This window comes from Salvelinus fontinalis, chromosome 24 (genome assembly GCF_029448725.1).
Source record: "Salvelinus fontinalis isolate EN_2023a chromosome 24, ASM2944872v1, whole genome shotgun sequence".
Taxonomy (NCBI): Eukaryota; Metazoa; Chordata; class Actinopteri; order Salmoniformes; family Salmonidae; genus Salvelinus; species Salvelinus fontinalis.
Genome location: NC_074688.1, coordinates 40,119,244 through 40,138,794, shown reverse-complemented (window position 1 = coordinate 40,138,794; position 19,551 = coordinate 40,119,244). Strand labels below are relative to the sequence as shown.

The following is a 19,551-nucleotide window of genomic DNA, read 5'->3' as shown; positions in this document are numbered from 1 at the left end:
TCTGCAATTGCTACATCCATTTTTTGGGTCATAAAGTACTGATATATTCCAATTGATTCTTGAAGAATATAGTTTTACCACATCAGAAAAAAATATAAACTTATTTTATTCCAATATTTGTAAACTATGTAAATGTAAAAAAAAAACATGGTTAAAACTATCATTTTAATATCCTGGATGGTCAGTCTTTGCCTCCATCTCTCTGTCTATTCATCTGAGAGTGGTTACATTTCTCCAGGCCTATCCCTCAGCTTTTTACCAAAAAAGTGGCGGTGTAAGCACTTTGCTATCGTGTCACCTACAGATTGGCCCTTTAAGATAGAGAGGGTCAATCCCTAACTAGAAAAATTTGTGAGTAAATCGTGTAGTGATGTGAATGGTAGATGTATTCTTAACTTTGAGATACGTGCTCGTACAGCAGGCTACCTCAGCCCATATTGATGACCTGGTTCCTGGAAAGACCCTATCTGTTACACAGGCCAATCTGTACATCAGCCTAGCACAGTCATTGCAATCTATCATTACACACCTGACTGTCATCCTCACAGTATTGTTCTATTAACTTGCAACATGTAAGGATATGACTATTTCAATGTCTTCAGAAAATGTTACTTCATCTCTCCATTTCTATAGCACATAGAACATTGTTTATTTTATAAATAAAACAAGTCTGCTCCAGCCCATAACTAATGAGTGTGTTGATCATTGAATAGAGCAACAGTTACCCCTCTGAATGTCTCTTGCCAGCTTGTTGCATCTGCTAATGCATCTCCTAATCACTTCCCCCATTACTCTGCCAGGCCTGGAGACTGATTATGATTCTGCGCCACACCTGGTGAACCCTCGCTTCATCGCCCCCGGCCCTGATGTCATCACCTGTGTATGAAACACCTACCTGCCCTCGCCTGCCCGCCCGGCCTCTCCGTTCCTCCTGCACCCCCTGGGTTTATCGTAAATTGGCAGGTCTGGGGCAAGGTGTTCTCACTGGTGCCCATCCTTAAGCGCCACGTTTAACCGCTTCATCGAGTCTTTGTCATGCTTCGTTACATCTGGCCTAACGCGGCTTGTTAAAACAGCGCTCCAGGCAAGGCTGGGGTGTTGCAGAGGCACACAGGTGATTTTCCGGTTCTCTAAGTTCACAACAACCCTCCCTGTCTCTCTCCAGGGAATCCTCTCTGTAATTGTTTTTCTTCGCCAGTCTGCTAGTTAGTGTTTTTTTTCCACTTAGAGTCCCTCAGCTGAAACCGTGGCAGCTCAGGGAGAGAAAATCTTATGGTTGGCGTCTCCACCCACATGCTTTTCATTAAAGGGTAGGGGGGATTTTGAATGTCAAAAATAATAACAGCTCATCCTTAAAATAAGTTGGGGGCTGTTTGTTTACCCGTACTCTAGAGCTAACGTGTGGTATACAGCTGTATATATACTATATACTTTAAACCAAGTAAATGTACAGTGTTACAACATTCTCCCCCCTCGGTCTTGCTCTCTTTTTCTGCCAGGCCTCACCTTTCATATAATATATGAATATCTCTCAGAACCCTATCCATGTCACAGGGCAACTATCGCTCTCAGTGGACCCAGTGCAATTGCAATAACTGAGTAGAAGAAATGTAAAATGCTTCCATTTGTAATAGGGAAATGTAAGATCCCTGATCATGTAACGGCTCTTGTTGGGGATAGAAAGAGTAGACCAAGGCGCAGTGTGGAAAGTGTTCGTGATTTTAATTTTAAAAACTCACAGTTTTTTCAGGCAACAGTAACTAAACAGAAAACAAGATCCCACAACCTAATGGTGGGAAAAAGGGCTGCCTAAGTATAATCCCCAATCAGAGACAACAATAGACAGCTGCCTCTGATTGGGAACCACACTCGGCCAAAAACAAGGAAACAGAAAACATAGAATTTCCCACCCGAGTCACACCCTGACCTAACCGAACATTGAGAATAATAAGGATCTCTAAGGTCAGGGCGTGACAGTACCCCCCCCCCCCCCCCCCCCCCCCCCCCAAAGGTACGGACTCCGGTCGCAAACCTGAACCTATAGGGGAGGTTCCGGGTGGGCATCTACTCTCGGTGGAGGCTCCGGTGCGGGACGCAGACCCCGCTCCGCTTGAGGCGCCTCTGTTGCGGAGATTGTCGCCAGGGCCTCCGGACCATATATCGTCGTCGGGGCCTCCAGGGTAAGAACCCCCACTGTAAGCTCTGGACTGGGGACCGTCGCTGGAGGCTCCGGACCGGGGCCCGTTGCTGGAGGCTTCGGGCCATGGATCGTCACTGGAGGCTTCGTGCCATGGATCGTCACAGGAAGCTTCGGGCCATGGATCGTCACTGGAGGCTTCGGGCCATGGAGACGCACCGGAGGTCTGGAGCGCAGAGCTGGCACAACCTGTCCTGGCTGGATGCTCACTTTAGCCCGGCAAGTGCGGGGCGCTGGCACAGGACGCACTGGGCTTTGAAGATGCACTGGAGGCGTAGTGCATTGGGCCGGCGCAGGATATACTGGGCCGTGGAGGCGGACTGGAGGTCTGGAGCGTAGAGCTGGCACAACGTATCCTGGCTGGATGATCACTCTAGCCCGGCAACTGCAGGGCGCTGGCACAGGACGCACTGGGCTCTGAAGGTGCACCGGAGACATAGTGTGCGGAGTTGGCGCAGGATATCCTGGGCCGAAGAGACGCACCGGAGACCAGGAGCACTGAGCTGGCACAATCCGTCCTGGCTGGATGCCCACTCTAGCACGGCAAATGCGGGGAGCTGGCACAGAGCGCTCCGGGCTGTGAATGCGCACTGTGTCTCCAGTGCGCATCACAGCATAACACGGTGCCTGACCGGTCACACGCTCCCCACGGTAAGCACGGGGAGTTGGCTCAGGTCTAAACCCTGACTCCGCCAATCACCCCGTGTACCCCCCTCAAAAAAAAACTGGGAGCTGCCTTTTGGGCTTCCGTCGTTGACTTAACTCCTTGTATCATCGCCGTTTCTCTCTCACTGCCTCCATCTGCTCCCTTGGACGGCGATACTCTCCGGCCTGCGTCCAGGGTCCTTCTCCATCCAGGATGTACTCCCATGTCCACTCCTCCTGGCCACGCTGCTTGGTCCGTTTTTGGTGGGATCTTCTGTAACGGCTTGGAGCAGCTTGGAAAGTGTTCATGATTTTAATTTTAAAAAAACTCTAACAAAATAACAAAATCAAAAACGAAATCGCACAGTTCTGTCAGGCAACAGTAACTAAACAGAAAACAAGATCCCACAACCTAATGGTGGGAAAAAGGGCTGCCTAAGTATGATCCCCAATCAGAGACAACGATAGACAGCTGCCTCTGATTGGGAACCACACTAGCCCAAAAACAAAGAAACAGAAAACATAGAATATCCCACCCGAGTTACACCCTGACCTAACCAAACATAGGGAATAATAAGGATCTCTAAGGTCAGGGCGTGATAGATCAACACAACGATTATTCACTGTTATATTGTACTGATGACATTCTGTGAACTGTAACCAGGTTTCCATTCAACCATTTCATGCGAATAACTTTACTTATGCATTAAAAAAGCAATGACAGGGCTGAAAGAAACAGGAATTCCCAGTTACAATTTCATAAATGTCGACAGACAATTTGTTCATTCGACATGGTGGGATTTGTTTTTGACAGTAAAATTAAGTATGCGAGAGAAGACGGTGGAAACACCTTTATGCGCAAGTATTGATATAATAGCCATCAGATCAAAGAAGTTGTAGTCACGTGATGATATGTTACATTGTAGGCCTTCCACCACGACTTGGAATAGCATGAAAAGTTTATCGGCAGATGAAGTAAATTATGATGAACAACACATGGTGGTTAGCGCATAGTGATCATGCAGATCTCCAATAGGCTAAATATCGAGGGTAGGCTATTATTTGAAAGCTGATGACATGATTATCCGAGCTTTAGCTCTTATCCATATCTCATCACACTTTATCAGCGGACTCTTGTCTAGAGAGCACGGGCCAAAACCAGATTGGGCAAGTTTGCTGTCCATCGCAACAGTTTTTGTGACAAAACCATTGACAGATTTGAAAATGCAATGGGAAACCATTTACCTTATGTATTTTATTCAGTACGTGGGATCTTAACCACGAAAGTGATTTGTATGTGCACTACATCATCAAGCACAGACTTTTATCCACAACAGGTACGTTTGCTGGAAACATGAATCTGGAGGGATTAAAAATATATATACGTATATGCAGATTTGAGAATATTTCCATAGAGAACTGTCGCTAGATACTGTGGGATTCTGTAGCAGCTAAAAGTAACTTTCTTTTTGTTTTCACATTCCTACAAGCCTCTCGGGCTGGTGTTTACAGAACATTTGTTTTGACTTCTACAAGCCTCCCAGGCTGGTGTTTTCAGAACATTTGTTTTCACTTCCTACAATTTATTTATTTTATTTATTTTACCGTTATTTTACCAGGTAAGTTGACTGAGAAAACGTTCTCATTTGCAGCAACGACCTGGGGAATAGTTACAGGGGAGAGGAGGGGGATGAATGAGCCAATTGTAAACTGGGGATTATTAGGTGACCATGATGGTTTGAGGGCCAGATTGGGAATTTAGCCAGGACACCGGGGTTAACACCCCTACTCTTACGATAAGTGCCATGGGATCTTTAATGACCTCAGAGAGTCAGGACACCCGTTTAACGTCCCATCCGAAAGACGGCACCCTACACAGGGCAGTGTCCCCAATCACTGCCCTGGGGCATTGGGATATTTTTTAGACCAGAGGAAAGAGTGCCTCCTACTGGCCCTCCAACAACACTTCCAGCAGCATCTGGTCTCCCATCCAGGGACTGACCAGGACCAACCCTGCTTAGCTTCAGAAGCAAGCCAGCAGTGGTATGCAGGGTGGTATGCTGCTGGCCAAGCCTCTCAGGCTGGTGTTTACATAATGTTTGTTTTCACCTCCTACAAGCCTCTCAGGCTGGTGTTTTCAGAACATTTGTTTTCACTTCCTACCAGCCTATCAGGCTGGTGTTTACATAATATTTGTTTTCACCTCCTACAAGCCTCTCACGCTGATGTTTACATAATATTTGTTTTCACTTCCTACAAGCCTATCAGGCTGGTGTTTACAGAACGTTTGTTTTGACTTCTACAAGCCTCTCAGGCTGGTGTTTACATAATATTTGTTTTCACTTCCTACAAGCCTATCAGGCTGGTGTTTACATAATATTTGTTTTCACGTCCTACCAGCCTCTCAGGCTGGTGTTTACAGAACATTTGTTTTCACGTCCTACCAGCCTGGTGTTTACAGAACATTTGTTTTCACTTCCTACAAGCCTCTCAGGCTGGTGTTTACATAATATTTGTTTTCACCTCCTACAAGCCTCTCAGGCTGGTGTTTACAGAATATTTGTTTTCACTTCCTACAAGCCTATCAGGCTGGTGTTTACATAATATTTGTTTTCACCTCCTACAAGCCTCTCAGGTTGGTGTTTACAGAATATTTGTTTTCACCTCCTACAAGCCTCTCAGGCTGGTGTTTACAGAACATTTGCCTTGACTTCCTACCAGCCTCTCAGGCTGGTGTTTTCAGAACATTTGTTTTCACTTCTTACCAGCCTCTCAGGCTGGTGTTTACATAATGTTTGTTTTCACTTCCTACAAGCCTATCAGGCTGGTGTTTACATAATATTTGTTTTCACTTCCTACAAGCCCATCAGGCTGGTGTTTACATAATATTTGTTTTCACTTCCTACCAGCCTCTCAGGCTGGTGTTTACATAATATTTGTTTTCACTTCCTACAAGCGTATCAGGCTGGTGTTTACATAATATTTGTTTTCACGTCCTACCAGCCTCTCAGGCTGGTGTTTTCAGAACATTTGTTTTCACGTCCTACCAGCCTCTCAGGCTGGTGTTTACAGAACATTTGTTTTCACTTCCTACAAGCCTCTCAGGCTGGTGTTTACATAATATTTGTTTTCACGTCCTACCAGCCTCTCAGGCTGGTGTTTACAGAACATTTGTTTTCACTTCCTACCAGCCTCTCAGGCCGGTGTTTACAGAATATTTGTTTTCACTTCCTACCAGCCTCTCAGGCTGGTGTTTACAGAACATTTGTTTTCACTTCCTACAAGCCTCTCAGGCTGGTGTTTACATAATATTTGTTTTCACGTCCTACCAGCCTCTCAGGCTGGTGTTTACAGAACATTTGTTTTCACTTCCTACCAGCCTCTCAGGCCGGTGTTTACAGAATATTTATTTTCACTTCCTACAAGCCTCTCAGGCTGGTGTTTACAGAATATTTGTTTTCACCTCCTACAATCCTCTCAGGCTGGTGTTTACAGAATATTTGTTTTCACTTCCTACAAGCCTCTCAGGCTGGTGTTTACAGAATATTTTTTTTCACCTCCTACAAGCCTCTCAGGCTGGTGTTTACAGAATATTTGTTTTCACTTCCTACAAGCCTCTCAGGCTGGTGTTTACAGAATATTTGTTTTCACCTCCTACAAGCCTCCCAGGCTGGTGTTTACAGAATATTTGGTGCTGTCTGATAAGGATATAAAGGGCTTCTTTCCAAGAGGCCAGTTAGACATTTTTTCTAGGTGTTTTTTATGTGTTCTATATGCCTAGTCCATATCAGTGTTAAATTGATGATATGACAGAAGTCATAAACAGTAATGTCAGCTGATCAAGTCAAGTTCTGAGTTAGCTACCAAACCTTTTATTAGTGTCCTGGATTTAGACATAGCCTACAGATGCTAATATATTGTCACCCTTTAACTTTACAATGGAGTGCAATGGACCATAATGTTCTGTTTTTTCTTTTCAAAACTGGTTGAATGGCTATTTTTACCCTGTAGGAACCTGCAATTTACCATTATGTAAGATAAATTACACAGTAAACAAGAATCATTACCTCCAACCAAATGAATTGAAATGTTGAATCATTTAGTCCAAGTCATTTTTTCTACTTTGAAGTTAAACATATCTTATTCAGTTTAGTTATTATTATTGTGTTTATTTATTTGTTTATTTATTTTAATTAGGGGTGGTCCTGCACAGTTGTAAATCAAACAAAAGCATGTGTTAGCATAATTTTTTTTTCAAATATAACTTCTTTCAGAAGAAATTGTGAATCATGCAAGAGTGCCAATATACATATATTTGACCGCATCTGTACACCGCCTGATTAAATCTTACTGCTCTCTTTCTCCTGCCTGTTCCCTGGAGGAGCTCAGTGATACAGCAACTTTCTCAGTGTTGCTCTCGCTCTCACCACATTGTTTTCATTATCATCTGAACAGGTCCTCCTCTGAGAGAGGTGCAACCTGGGACATCTTGTTATGACCCTACTTACTAAGCAGAGGTAGTCTCAGGGAGATATTAGTGGAGAGGAGGGGAAACTGTTACCTCGAGCGCCACAACACACCTCTCCATCACTCCCCCTCCCTCCCTTCCTCTCTCGCCATCCTCCCCCTCCCCTCTCTTTCTCACAAAGGGAGGCAATTAGTTAAGAGGAGCCAAACTATAGCCTGAGGCGACATAACACTCATTCTATCTGTTTACATCTTCCTCTCTCTGCCCTCCTTTCTGTGTCACATAGCCTGCAGCACTAGTCTTAATGATCTGTTCCCCAACACCAGAGCACATTATTACACAAAGCGGGCCTTAATGAGTCATTACTCCACAGGTTTACAGCAGAGATTTGTATTTAGAGAGTTTGGACATTGAGGTTTTTCGCGTTATGATGCGTTTCCATGACACCACAACATTCTACGGCAGACATGTTAGCGCCCTATTAACATGACACGGGGAATATTTAAACAATGCAATGTAACTGAATATCTGTCACGCCCTGGCCTTATTATTCTTTGTTTTCTTTATTATTTTAGTTAGGTCAGGGTGTGACATGGGTAATGTTTATGTTTTGTTGGTTTTGGGTGTTTATTTGGTAAAGGGGTTATGGGGTGTAGTAGATGGTTTTGTGTTGAGTGTATATGTCTAGCGTTGTCTATGTTGGTTAGTTATCTAGGAGAGTCTATGGTTACCTGAATGAGTTCCCAATTAGAGACAGCTGATTTCGGTTGTCTCTGATTGGGAGCCTTATTTAGGGTAGCCATAGGCTCTCATTGGTTGTGGGTAATTGTCTATGTAAGAACGTTAGTAGCCTGTATGTTTGTGCACAACGTTTGTAGCTTCACGGTTGTTTTGTTAAAGTGTTTTTGTGTCGTGTTCATCTTCGTGTTATAATAAAAGAAGATGGCTTATTTTCCAAAAGCTGCATTTTGGTCCGTTAATCCGCCACACGATCGTGACAGAATTACCCACCATAGGACCAAGCGGCATGGAAGGCGGCAACAGGACCTACCCACAAAGGATTTCTGGACATGGGAGGAGATACTGGATGGTAAGGGGCCGTGGGATCAACCTGGAGAATATCGCCTCCCTCGTGAAGAGCTGGAGGCAGCGAAAGCCGAGAGGAGGCGATATGAGGAGGCAGCACGGAGACAAGGCTGGAAGCCCGTGAGTACAACCCAAAAATTTCTTGGGGGGGGCCTTAAAGGGAGTGTGGCGAAGTCAGGTAGGAAACCTGCGCCTACTCCCTGTACTTACCGTGGAGAGCGAGAGTACGGGCAGACACCGTGTTACGCAGTAGAGCGCACGGTGTCTCCTGTACGCGTGCATAGCCCGGTTCGGTACATTTCAGCTCCACGTATCGGCCGGGCTAGACTGAGCGTTGAGCCATATGTCATGAAGCCGGCCCAACGCATCTGGTCACCAGTGCGTCTCCTCGGGCCGGCGTACATGGCACCAGCCTTATGCATGGTGTCCCCGGTTCGCCTACATAGGCCGGTGCGGGTTATTCCACCTCCCCGCACTGGTCAGGCGACGGGGAGCATAGAACCAGGTAAGGTTGGGCAGGCTCGGCGTTCAAGGGAGCCAGTACGCCTGCACGGTCCGGTATTTCCGGCGCCACCTCCCCGCCCCAACCCAGTACCACCAGTGCCTCCTCCACGCACTAGCTATATGGTGCGTGTCTCCAGCCCTTTACCACCAGTGTCTAAACCACGCACCAAGCCTCCTGTGTGTCCCCAGAGTCCTGTGCGTCCTGTTGCTGCTCCCCGCACTAGCCCTGAGATGCGTGTCCCCAGCCCGGTGCCACCAGTCCCGGCACCACGCACCAGGCCTACAGTGCGCCTCAGCCGGCAGGAGTCTGCCGTCTGCACAGCAATGACTGAACTGCCCGTCTCCCCAGCGCCATCTGAGCCATCCGTCTCCCCAGCGCCATCTGAGCCATCCGTCTCCCCAGCGCCATCTGAGCCATCCGTCTGCAATGAGCCTGCAAAGCCGCCCGTCTGCCATGAGCCTGCAAAGCCGCCCGTCTGCCATGAGCCCACTGAGCCGTCCGCCAGACAGGAGCCGCTAGAGCCGCCAGCCAGACAGGAGCCGCTAGAGCCGTACGTCAGACAGGATCTGCCAGAGCCGCCAACCAGACAGGATCTGCCAGAGCCGCCAACCAGACAGGATCTGCCAGAGCCGCCAACCAGACAGGATCTGCCAGAGCCGCCAGCCAGCCATGAGCAGCCAGATCCGTCAGCTAGCCATGAGCAGCCAGATCCGTCAGCTAGCCATGAGCAGCCAGATCCGTCAGCTAGCCATGAGCAGCCAGATCCGTCAGCTAGCCATGAGCAGCCAGATCCGTCAGCTAGCCATGAGCAGCCAGATCCGTCAGCTAGCCATGAGCAGCCAGATCCGTCAGCTAGCCATGAGCAGCCAGATCCGTCAGCTAGCCATGAGCAGCCAGATCCGTCAGCTAGCCATGAGCAGCCAGATCCGTCAGCCAGCCATGAGCAGCCAGATCCGTCAGCCAGCTATGAGCAGCCAGATCAGTCAGCCAGCCATGAGCAGCCAGATCCGTCAGCCAGCCATGAGCAGCCAGATCAGTTAGCCAGCCATGAGCAGCCAGATCCGTTAGCCAGCCATGAGCAGCCAGATCTGTCAGCCAGCCATGGGCCGTCCCTCAGTCCGGAGCTGCAGTCCCTCAGTCCGGAGCTGCAGTCCCTCAGTCCTGTATGATAGCCTGTATGTTTGTGCACAACGTTTGTAGCTTCACGGTTGTTTTGTTAAAGTGTTTTTGTGTCGTGTTCATCTTCGTGTTATAATAAAAGAAGATGGCTTATTTTCCAAAAGCTGCATTTTGGTCCGTTAATCCGCCACACGATCGTGACAATATCTATAATTAGAACAATATTTAAAACTCTAAAAGTTGTGCCAACTCTCTAAATACTATGTACGCATGCTTCACTGCACTAAGAGACTCAGCGCTGGCATGAAGGGAAAAGAGCAACACTGTGTCCTGAATGAATCAGCTACACATGTACAGTACAGTGCATTAGGAAAGTACTCAGATCGTACTCAGATCCCTTGACTTTTTCCACATTTTGTTAAGTTACAGCCTTATTCTAAAATGGTTTGAACAAAAAAATGTCCGCATCAATCTACACACAATACCCCTCATTAACAGAAGCGAAAACAGGCTTTTAGACATTTTTGCTAATTAAAAATAAAATAAGGAATACCTTATTTACATAAGAATTTAGAACCTTTGCTATGAGACTCGACATTGAGTTCAGGTGCATCCTGTTTCCATTGATCACCCTTGAGATTTTTCCACAACTTGATTCGAGTCAATCTGTAGTAAATTCAAATTGAATGGACATGATTTGGAAAGGCACACACCTGTCTATGTAATGTCCCACAGTTGACAATGCATGTCAGAGCAGAAACCAAGCCATGAGGTTGAAGGAATTGTCCGTAGAGCTCTGAGACAGCGTTGTGTCGAGGCACAGATCTGGGGAATGGTGCCCAAAAAATTCTGCAGCGATGAAGGTCCCCGAGAACACAGTGGCCTATATCATTCTTAAATGGAAGAAGTTTGGAACCACCAAGACTCTTCCTAGAGCTGGCCGCCCAGCCAAACTCAGCAATTGAGGGAGAAGGACCTTGGTCAGGGAGGTGACCAAGAACCCGATGGTCACTCTGACAGAGCTCCAGAGTTCTTCTGTGGAGATGGGTGAACCTTCCAGAAGGACAACCATCTCTGCAGCACTCCACCAGTCAGGCCTTTATGGTAGAGTGGCCAGACGGAAGCCTCAGTAAAAGGCACATGACAGCCCGCTTGGAGTTTGCCAAAAGGCACCTAAATGACTCTCAGACCATGAGAAACAAAATTCTCTGGTCTGATGAAACCAAGATTGAACTCTTTGGCCTGAAAGCCAAATGTCACATCTGGAGGAAACATGCAACCATCCCTACAGTGAAGCATAGTGGTAGCAGCATCATGCTGTGGGTATGTTTTTCAGCAGCAGGGACTGGGAGACTAGTCAGGATCAAGGCAAAGATGAATGGAGTAATGTACAGAGAGTTCCTTGATGAAAACCTGCTCCAGAGCGCTCAGGACCTCAGACTTGAGCAAAGGTTCACCTTCCAACAGGACAACGACCCTAAGTGCACAGCCAAGACAATGCAGGAGTGGTTTTGGAACAAGTCTCTGAATGTCCTTGAGTGGCCCAGCCAGAGCCCGGACTTGAACCCGATTCAACATCTCTGGAGAGACTTGAAAATAGCTGTGCAGCGATGCTCCCCATCCAACCTGACAGAGCTTGAGAGGATCTGCAGAGAAGAATGGGAGAAACTCCCTAAATACAGGTGTGCCAAGCTTGTAGCGTCATACCAAAGACACAAGGTTGTAATCGTTGCCAAAGGTGCTTCAACAAAGTACTGAGTAGAGGGAATACTTATGTAAATGTGATATTTCATACATTTTTTTTTTAAATATACATTTGCAAAAAATATATATATTTTTTTGCGTTGTCATTATGGGGTATTGTGTGTAGATTGTTGAGGGGAAAAAATTATTGAATCCATTTTAGAATAAGGCCATAACGTAACAACATGTGGAAAAAGTCAAAGGGTCTGAATACTTTCCGAATGCACTGTTTACAGTACCAGTCAAAAGTTTGGACACACCTACTCATTCAAGGGTTTTTCTTTATTTTCACTATTTTCTACATTGTAGAACAGGGAAGACATCACAACTTTGAAATAACATATATGGAATTATGAAGTAACCAAAAAAGTGTTTCAAAGTAGCCACCCTTTGCCTTGATGATAGCTTTGTACACTCTTGGCATTGTCTCAACCAGAGATTTTCCAACAGTCTTGAAGGAGTTCCCACATATGCTGAGCACTTGTTGGCTGCTTTTCCTTCACTCTGCAGTCCAACTCATCCAAAGCTATCGCAATTGGGTTGAGGTTGGGTGATTGTGGAGGCCAGGTCAACTGATGCAGCACTCATCACTCTCCTTCTTGGTCAAATAGCCCTTACACAGCCTGGAGATGTATTTTGGGTTATTGTCCTGTTGAAAAACAAATTATATATATCCCACAAATTATATCCCGCGATAAGCCAACCAGATGGGATGGCTTATCGCTGCAGAATGCTGGTTAAGTGTAGCTTGAAATGTAAATAAATCATAGACAGTGTCGCCAGCAAAGCACACCCACACCATCTCATCCTCCATGCTACACGGTGGGAACCACACATCTGGAGATCATTCATTCACCTACTCTGCGTCTCACGAAGACACGGCGAGGAAAAATCTCAAATTTGGACTCATCAGACCAAAGGACAGATTTCCACCGGTCTGTCAATTGCTCAGGTTTCTTGGCCCAAGTAAATCTCTTCTTATTTTTGGTGTCCTTGAGTAGTGGTTTCTTTGCAGCAATTCGATCATGAAGGCCTGATTCACACAGTCTCCTCTGAACAGTTGATGTTGAGATGTGTCTGTTACTTGAACTCTATGAAGCATTTATTTGGGCTGCATTCTGAGGTGCATTTAATTGCCGATGTCTGAGGCTGGTAACTCTAATGAACGTATGCTCTGCAGCAGAGGTAACTCTGGGTCTTCCTTTCCTGTGTCGGTCCTCATGAGAGCCAGTTTCATCATAGCACATGATGGTTTTTGCGACATCACTTGAAGAAACTTTCCGTTCTTGAAATTTTCCGGATTGATTGACCTTTTTGTCTTAAATTAATGATGGACTATCATTTCTGTTTTCTTATTTGAGCAGTTTTGGCCATATTATGTACTTAGTCTTTTACCAAATAGGGCTTTCTTCTGTACACCATCCCTACCTTCTCACAACACAACTGATTGGCTCAAACTCATTAAGAAGGAAATAAATTCCACAAATTAACAAGGCACACCTGTTAATTGAAATGCATTCCAGGTGACTACCTCATGAAGCTAGTTGAGGGAATGCCAAGAGTGTGCAAAGCTGTCATCAATGCAAAGGGTGGCTACTTTCAATAATTTGTTTAACAATTTTTTGGTTACTACATGATTCCATATGTGTTATTTCATAGTTTTGATGTCTTCACTATTATTCTACAATGTAGAAAATAGCAACAATAAAGAAAAACCCTTGAATGAGTAGGTGTGTCCAAACTTTTGACTGGTACTGTTTATTAACATATACGTACTGTATATCACATGGAAGACTTTCAACAAAACTTACCGTTTTGCTCCTATTCTGCCATGACAACAGCAGTGTTATATCATTATTTTGTCATAACTCCAATGAGACACACATTCTTCCTTGAGGAGTGTGTAAATTAGAGGTCTGAGACTTATAGCAGGTACCTGTCTGCAGGGAGGTGAGGTGAGCCGTCTACCTCCTCACATCGCTGTAAGATCAGCTGGTTCACTCAGGCAGAATGGCAAATGGTGTTTGTCTCCTGTCTCACTCCATTATGGTCCCGATGTGCATGGCAGAAGTTTGTTATTGTCACTGTCTTGCTGTGAAACTGGCAGATGCTCTCGTCTTTCCATTGACCGGTATCCCTGGGGAGATAAGAGCTATCTGACAGGAGGTGATCTGAGAGGAGGGAGGGGGGGGGGCAGTCAGGTAGGCAACATATAAAGAGGGCTCTTGCCGTGACCCCACAATGAGTGGGTGAGGATGTGTGTGGGTCTGTGTGCTGTACTGTCTGTGAGGGTTCAGCTTGGCTGTATGTCTTTGGCAGTTGGGCAGGTGTATTCTAGGACTTTATGAGGATATGCAATATGTTACGGTTTAGTAGGGTGTGTTTTCTAAAACTGGAGGAATCTCTCTTCATGGGAACGCAGGCTGTTGTAGTGAGTTAACAACTCTCTTTACTGCATGGCTTAATTATATGTGTCCTTATGGATTATAGTACAGTAGGAACTGTCAAAGTCTTGGTGTGACTTTGTTGGATGTACAAGTTATAAACTGGTATATAGATTTTTGACTTATGTAAGCAAATGGTGGCAGTGTGGAGACAATGAAGAGATCAGGGTCCCTTTGTGTGACAGTGCTGTGCTTGGAGTTGTTCTGTCTCATCTCCTCCCAGCCTCAGTCCAAGCTTCAGCAGTGTAGACTGATGACGGCTCCCTCTGCCCTGCCTATGCTACAGAGGGAGGGGGATGTGATGCTAGGGGGCCTCTTCTCCCTCCATGACATGATGCTGCAGCCTGTCCTCTCCTTCACCTCCAAACCAGCCAGCACACGCTGCACCGGGTGAGGGTCTGAGTTACTTCTCTAGACTATGGCCGTCACCATCCCTCTGTCCTCTCCTCGGTGTAAGACTCATCCCTCTGTCCTCTCCTCGGTGTAAGACTCATCCCTCTGTCCTCTCCTCGGTGTAAGACTCATCCCTCTGTCCTCTCCTCGGTGTAAGACTCATCCCTCTGTCCTCTCCTCGGTGTAAGACAGATCCCTCTGTCCTCTCCTCGGTGTAAGACTCATCCCTCCGTCCTCTCCTCGGTGTAAGACTCATCCCTCTGTCCTCTCCTCGGTGTAAGACTCATCCCTCCGTCCTCTCCTCTCCCACGCAGGTTTAACTTCCGGACATTCCGCTGGATGCAGACCATGATGTTCGCCATCGAGGAGATCAACAGAGAAGATCATCTGCTCCCCAATTTCACTCTGGGATATAAGATATATGATTCGTGCAGTACTCCTTACCACGCCTTGAGGGCTTCTGTGGAACTGATGGGGGGAGAAGGGGAAGGAGAGGTGGAGGGGGGATTCTGTCGTGGCCAGGTTCCGGTTGTCATCGGGGATGGAGGCTCCACTCTGTCTCTGGTGGTTGCTCGCTTCCTGGGAGTCTTCAGAGTACCTCAGGTAGGCAGACTGACCACTTACATTTAACAGTAAACACTACTCTTCACAGTTTAAGGGTGTTACTAACAGAAGTACATTGGCTAAAGAGTTACTTTTTCCTCTAATCATCTCTCTCTCTCTCTCTCTCTCTCTCTCTCTCTCTCTCTCTCTCTCTGTCTCTCTCTCTCTCTCTCTCTCTCTCTCTCTCTCTCTCTCTCTCTCTCTCTCTCTCTCTCTCTCTCTCTCTCTCTCTCTCTCTCTCTCTCTCTCTCTCTCTCTCTCTCTCTCTCTCTCCTCTCTCTCTCTCTCTCTCTCTCTCTCTCTCTCTCTCTCTCTCAGGTCAGTTATTTCTCTAGCTGTGCATGTCTCAGTAACAAGGCAGAGTTCCCAGCCTTCCTCAGGACCATGCCCAGTGACTTCTTCCAGGTGACTTCTCATTCCATGTAACTCACTAACTTCTCCACTTTCTCTCTCTGATCTAATTCCTATCGAATCTCTACTCTAGTACCAATTGACTGTTGGGAAAAGGTTGATCCATGTCTGATTCCAGGTGGATGCTCTGGTGCAGCTCGTCCAGCACTTCAGCTGGAAATGGGTGGGTGTGGTTGCCGGGGACGATGCATATGGTCGTGGGGGAGCACAAATATTTTCTGAGAAGGTTTGTGGGATATACTGTATCATTTTCTCCTGTGTGGATAAATACACAATGTGAATGTGTTATGGCTTAAAGTGTCTGCTAAATGACCATAGTATACCTTTCTAGGTGCAGAAGCTCGGTGCCTGCATGGCCCTCCATGAAATCATCCCCAAAAACCACGCGGAGGGGGCTATGGCCTCCATCGTTGCCCGTATTCGGTCCTCCGGGACTGGGGTGGTTCTGGTGTTTGCTCTGGAGCAGGATGCTGGAGCTTTGTTTGACGAGGCCCTGCGACAGGGTCTGACAGGGGTGCAGTGGCTGGCCAGCGAAGCCTGGAGTACAGCCTCAGTTCTCTCCACCCCACCCCGCTTCCTCCCCATCCTCCAGGGCTCCATGGGCTTTGCCATCCGCCGAGCTGTGCACATCCCTGGACTACAGGAGTTCCTGCTGCGTCTCCACCCCTCCAGCCCAGACGCCTCCAAGGACCCGTTCCTACGCCCTTTCTGGGAGGAGGTGTTTAGGTGTAGCCTGCAGGGTGATGGGGTTGGAGATAGTCAGGGGGGTAAACCTCTGTGCTCTGGGTCTGAGGACCTGGGCAGTGTCCGGAATATCTACTCTGACGTGTCTCAGTTGAGGATATCCTATAATGTGTACAAGGCTGTGTACGCCATCGCCCACGCACTGCATGCTATGAGGAGCTGTGAGACAGGAAGAGGACCTTTTCCTCTGCATGCCTGCCCAAATACTGACAGCGTACAGCCATGGCAGGTACAGGACTGGTACTGGTCAGATAAATGTACTGATGTTTTAAACAAGACATTTTTCTACTTTTAAATAAAGTTTTAGACAAATATTTTTTTTTACTTTCATATGTTGTTTTAAGAAAGAAAAGTAGTTACTTTTAAAAATAGTTTTAAACAAAACAAATGGTTACATTTGAAACATTCTGAATGTATGCCCCGATTGTCTTTTTCTCCTCAGCTCCTGCACTACCTGAAGCAGGTGGAGTTCTCTAACTCTTTTGGTGATGAGACTAAGTTTGATGTGAACGGGGACCCAGTGGCTGTGTATGACCTGGTGAACTGGCAGTTAGGGGCAGAGGGCCAAGTAGAGTTTGTCACAGTGGGGAGGTTTGACGAGACTACCAGCCTGGGCGGGAAGAAACTATACATCCAGAAAACGGACATCATTTGGAATGGAAACCAGACAACAGTAAGGCTCTCATAAATGTCTGAACTTTTACCTTTTAATCTCTTAATATTCTTTAAAAAAATGCTGTCCTAGTTAGATTACTTTGGAAAAAATAGATTTAATTTCTTAGAAAATGAGGAGACAAAGAATAACTGGAGGAGATGGATGCAACAAAAAACATTCATTTCCTTAAACTGCATCCAACTATGATGTCTGTTAAAAGTTATTTTGTTGTTGTAAGAAATTGCATTCAGTAGTTTAGTTTTCCTTTTCAGATGTATTCTTTTGAATTCCATGGTCATGGAATATGGTCAAATAATACATTAATTAAGTTGGATTTGTATTTTGTATTTATTTTTGTATCTCTGTTGCTCTCGTGTGTGTTCCTACGCATTCATGTTTAATTCTGACTGAAGCAGTGTGTGATCTCCCTCCCAGGTCCCTCTGTCAGTATGCAGTAGCAGCTGTCATCCAGGCACTCGGAGGGCCATCAGGCCTCACTTCCCTATCTGCTGCTTTGACTGTGTGGTCTGTACAGCAGGGGAGATTAGCAATCAGACAGGTGAGGCCAGTCTACAGCCTGTATGGATGTGAGCGTGTGTTGTCATAACCCAGCCTCACTACAGAAAATATGTCTTGTCTTCTCCATGTTCCCCAGATGCTATAGAGTGTGTTCGCTGCCTACCTGAGTTCTGGTCCAATGAGGAGTGTACAGCCTGCATCCCCAAGCAGGTTGACTTCCTGTCCTACGGTGACACAATGGGTATCGCTCTGCTCTCCGTGGCCCTCCTGGGGTCCTTCTGCACTGCCACAGTCGTCCTCATATTCGCCTGTCACCGCGCCACCCCCATTGTCAGGGCCAACAACTCTGAGCTGAGCTTCCTGCTGCTCTTCTCCTTGACTCTGTGTTTTCTGTGTTCTCTTACTTTCATTGGCCGGCCCTCTGAGTGGTCCTGTATGCTGCGTCACACAGCGTTTGGGATCACCTTCGTCCTCTGCATCTCTTGTGTTCTGGGGAAAACAATAGTGGTGTTGATGGCCTTCAGGGCTACACTTCCAGCCAGTAATGTCATGAAATTGTTTGGGCCTCTCCAGCAGAGAGCCTTCATCTCACTCTGTACTCTGGTCCAGGTAGGAACATTGACCCAGTTGTTCTCTTCGTATCATGCACCCTTGTTGGACTTATCAACATGATAATTATTTTCCTCCTCCAGGTGGTGATCTGTGCTGTGTGGCTGGCTGTTTCCCCTCCCAGCCCACGCAGACTGATGACACGTGAGAGTGCCTGTGTCATCCTCCTATGTGATGAGGGCTCAGCCCTGGGCTTCTGCCTTGTGCTGGGATACATCGGCCTGCTGGCCTCCCTCTGTCTCCTCTTAGCCTTCCTGGCCAGGAAACTACCAGACAACTTCAACGAGGCCAAGTACATCACCTTCAGCATGCTGATATTCTGTGCCGTGTGGATCTCCTTCATCCCTGCCTACGTCAGCTCTCCTGGGAAGTACTCCACGGCCACGGAGGTGTTCGCCATCCTGGGCTCCAGTTTCGGCCTGCTGACCTGCCTCTTCCTGCCCAAATGTTACATCATTCTGCTGAAGCCTGAGAAGAACAACAGGAAACACCTCATGGCCAAGTCTGCACCTGACAAGACATTCTAGTGGATCTTACAACGTCTATCATTTATATCAGGGACAGGCAACTGACACCCCCCCCCCCCCCCCTTTTTGTAGGCCAGCGGATCAATTTTACAAAACTGATACATTTTGGGTTATCAACTTAATATTGAATATTAAGAATGGTAGAATACACAAGGTGAAATTTAGAAATGTGGTTCTGTGTCAGCATTTTCCTGTTGTTGTGTCAGTCACTGACAGTCTCTCAATTAGCCCATGTCAGCTAACATTTTCTAGATTGCTTTAGCCAGCTATCATAAAATTGGTCAAATTACCACTCTCATTCAGATATCATATTGAAAACTGCAAACACTTCTCTACAACCTATAGCAAAATGTGTGGAATTACAGGAAAATAGCTGTAAAATTGCTAAATCTTCCTTCTGCCACATGTTAAAATGTTTAGAATTGCAGCAAACTTGCTTTAAAACTGCACCATTTTCTCTACGCCGAATGGCAAAATATATTAAACTTTTTCTCTGCTGTCGAAAAATAAATACAAATTGTCTCGCAAGGTGGGGGGGGGGGGGGCCTCCCAACTAAATGTAACTTAGGGCCCTAAAAAAATACTTCTGCATGTGTGGGTATGGATGTGGGTAGGCAGACCGCGAGCTCCTGTTGCCCCACATGAGTTCAGATTTTTTGTGGCCCCTCCCTGATTTAGATTGTGTGGAAATTATAATGTAGTTTCAGGAAGTTCAATCAGGAAATGAATGGTCATTTAACTATGTCTAGTAAGTGTAACATAACATACCTTTTTGTTTCCTATTCTAGGGGCATAGTGGGAATGAATACAAACATATCATCATCACAGTGAGAATGAATACAAGCGTATCATCATCACAGTGAGAATGAATACAAACATATCA

General features: G+C 46.3%; 1 protein-coding gene across 1 annotated transcript; it reads left to right on the top strand.

Moving 5' to 3' along the window:
* The first annotated feature begins 14,541 nt into the window (after nucleotides 1–14,541).
* LOC129822670 (extracellular calcium-sensing receptor-like) lies at nucleotides 14,542–18,668 on the top strand. Its single transcript, XM_055881028.1, has 10 exons — nucleotides 14,542–14,597; nucleotides 14,915–15,203; nucleotides 15,522–15,608; nucleotides 15,733–15,840; nucleotides 15,946–16,128; nucleotides 16,207–16,587; nucleotides 16,801–17,031; nucleotides 17,449–17,572; nucleotides 17,669–18,141; nucleotides 18,225–18,668. The coding sequence occupies exons 1-10, from the start codon at nucleotides 14,542–14,544 to the stop codon at nucleotides 18,666–18,668; spliced, it is 2,376 nt and encodes a 791-aa protein (XP_055737003.1).
* Nucleotides 18,669–19,551: the final 883 nt, after the last annotated feature.

Coding starts and splice junctions, on each gene's coding strand:
- LOC129822670 (XM_055881028.1), top strand. CDS start 14,542: ATGCTGCAGCCTGTCCTCTCCTTCACCTCCAAACCAGCCAGCACACGC. Junction 15,609..15,732: donor TGCCCAGTGACTTCTTCCAG/GTGACTTCTCAT, acceptor GTCTGATTCCAG/GTGGATGCTCTGGTGCAGCT. Junction 18,142..18,224: donor CACTCTGTACTCTGGTCCAG/GTAGGAACATTG, acceptor TTCCTCCTCCAG/GTGGTGATCTGTGCTGTGTG.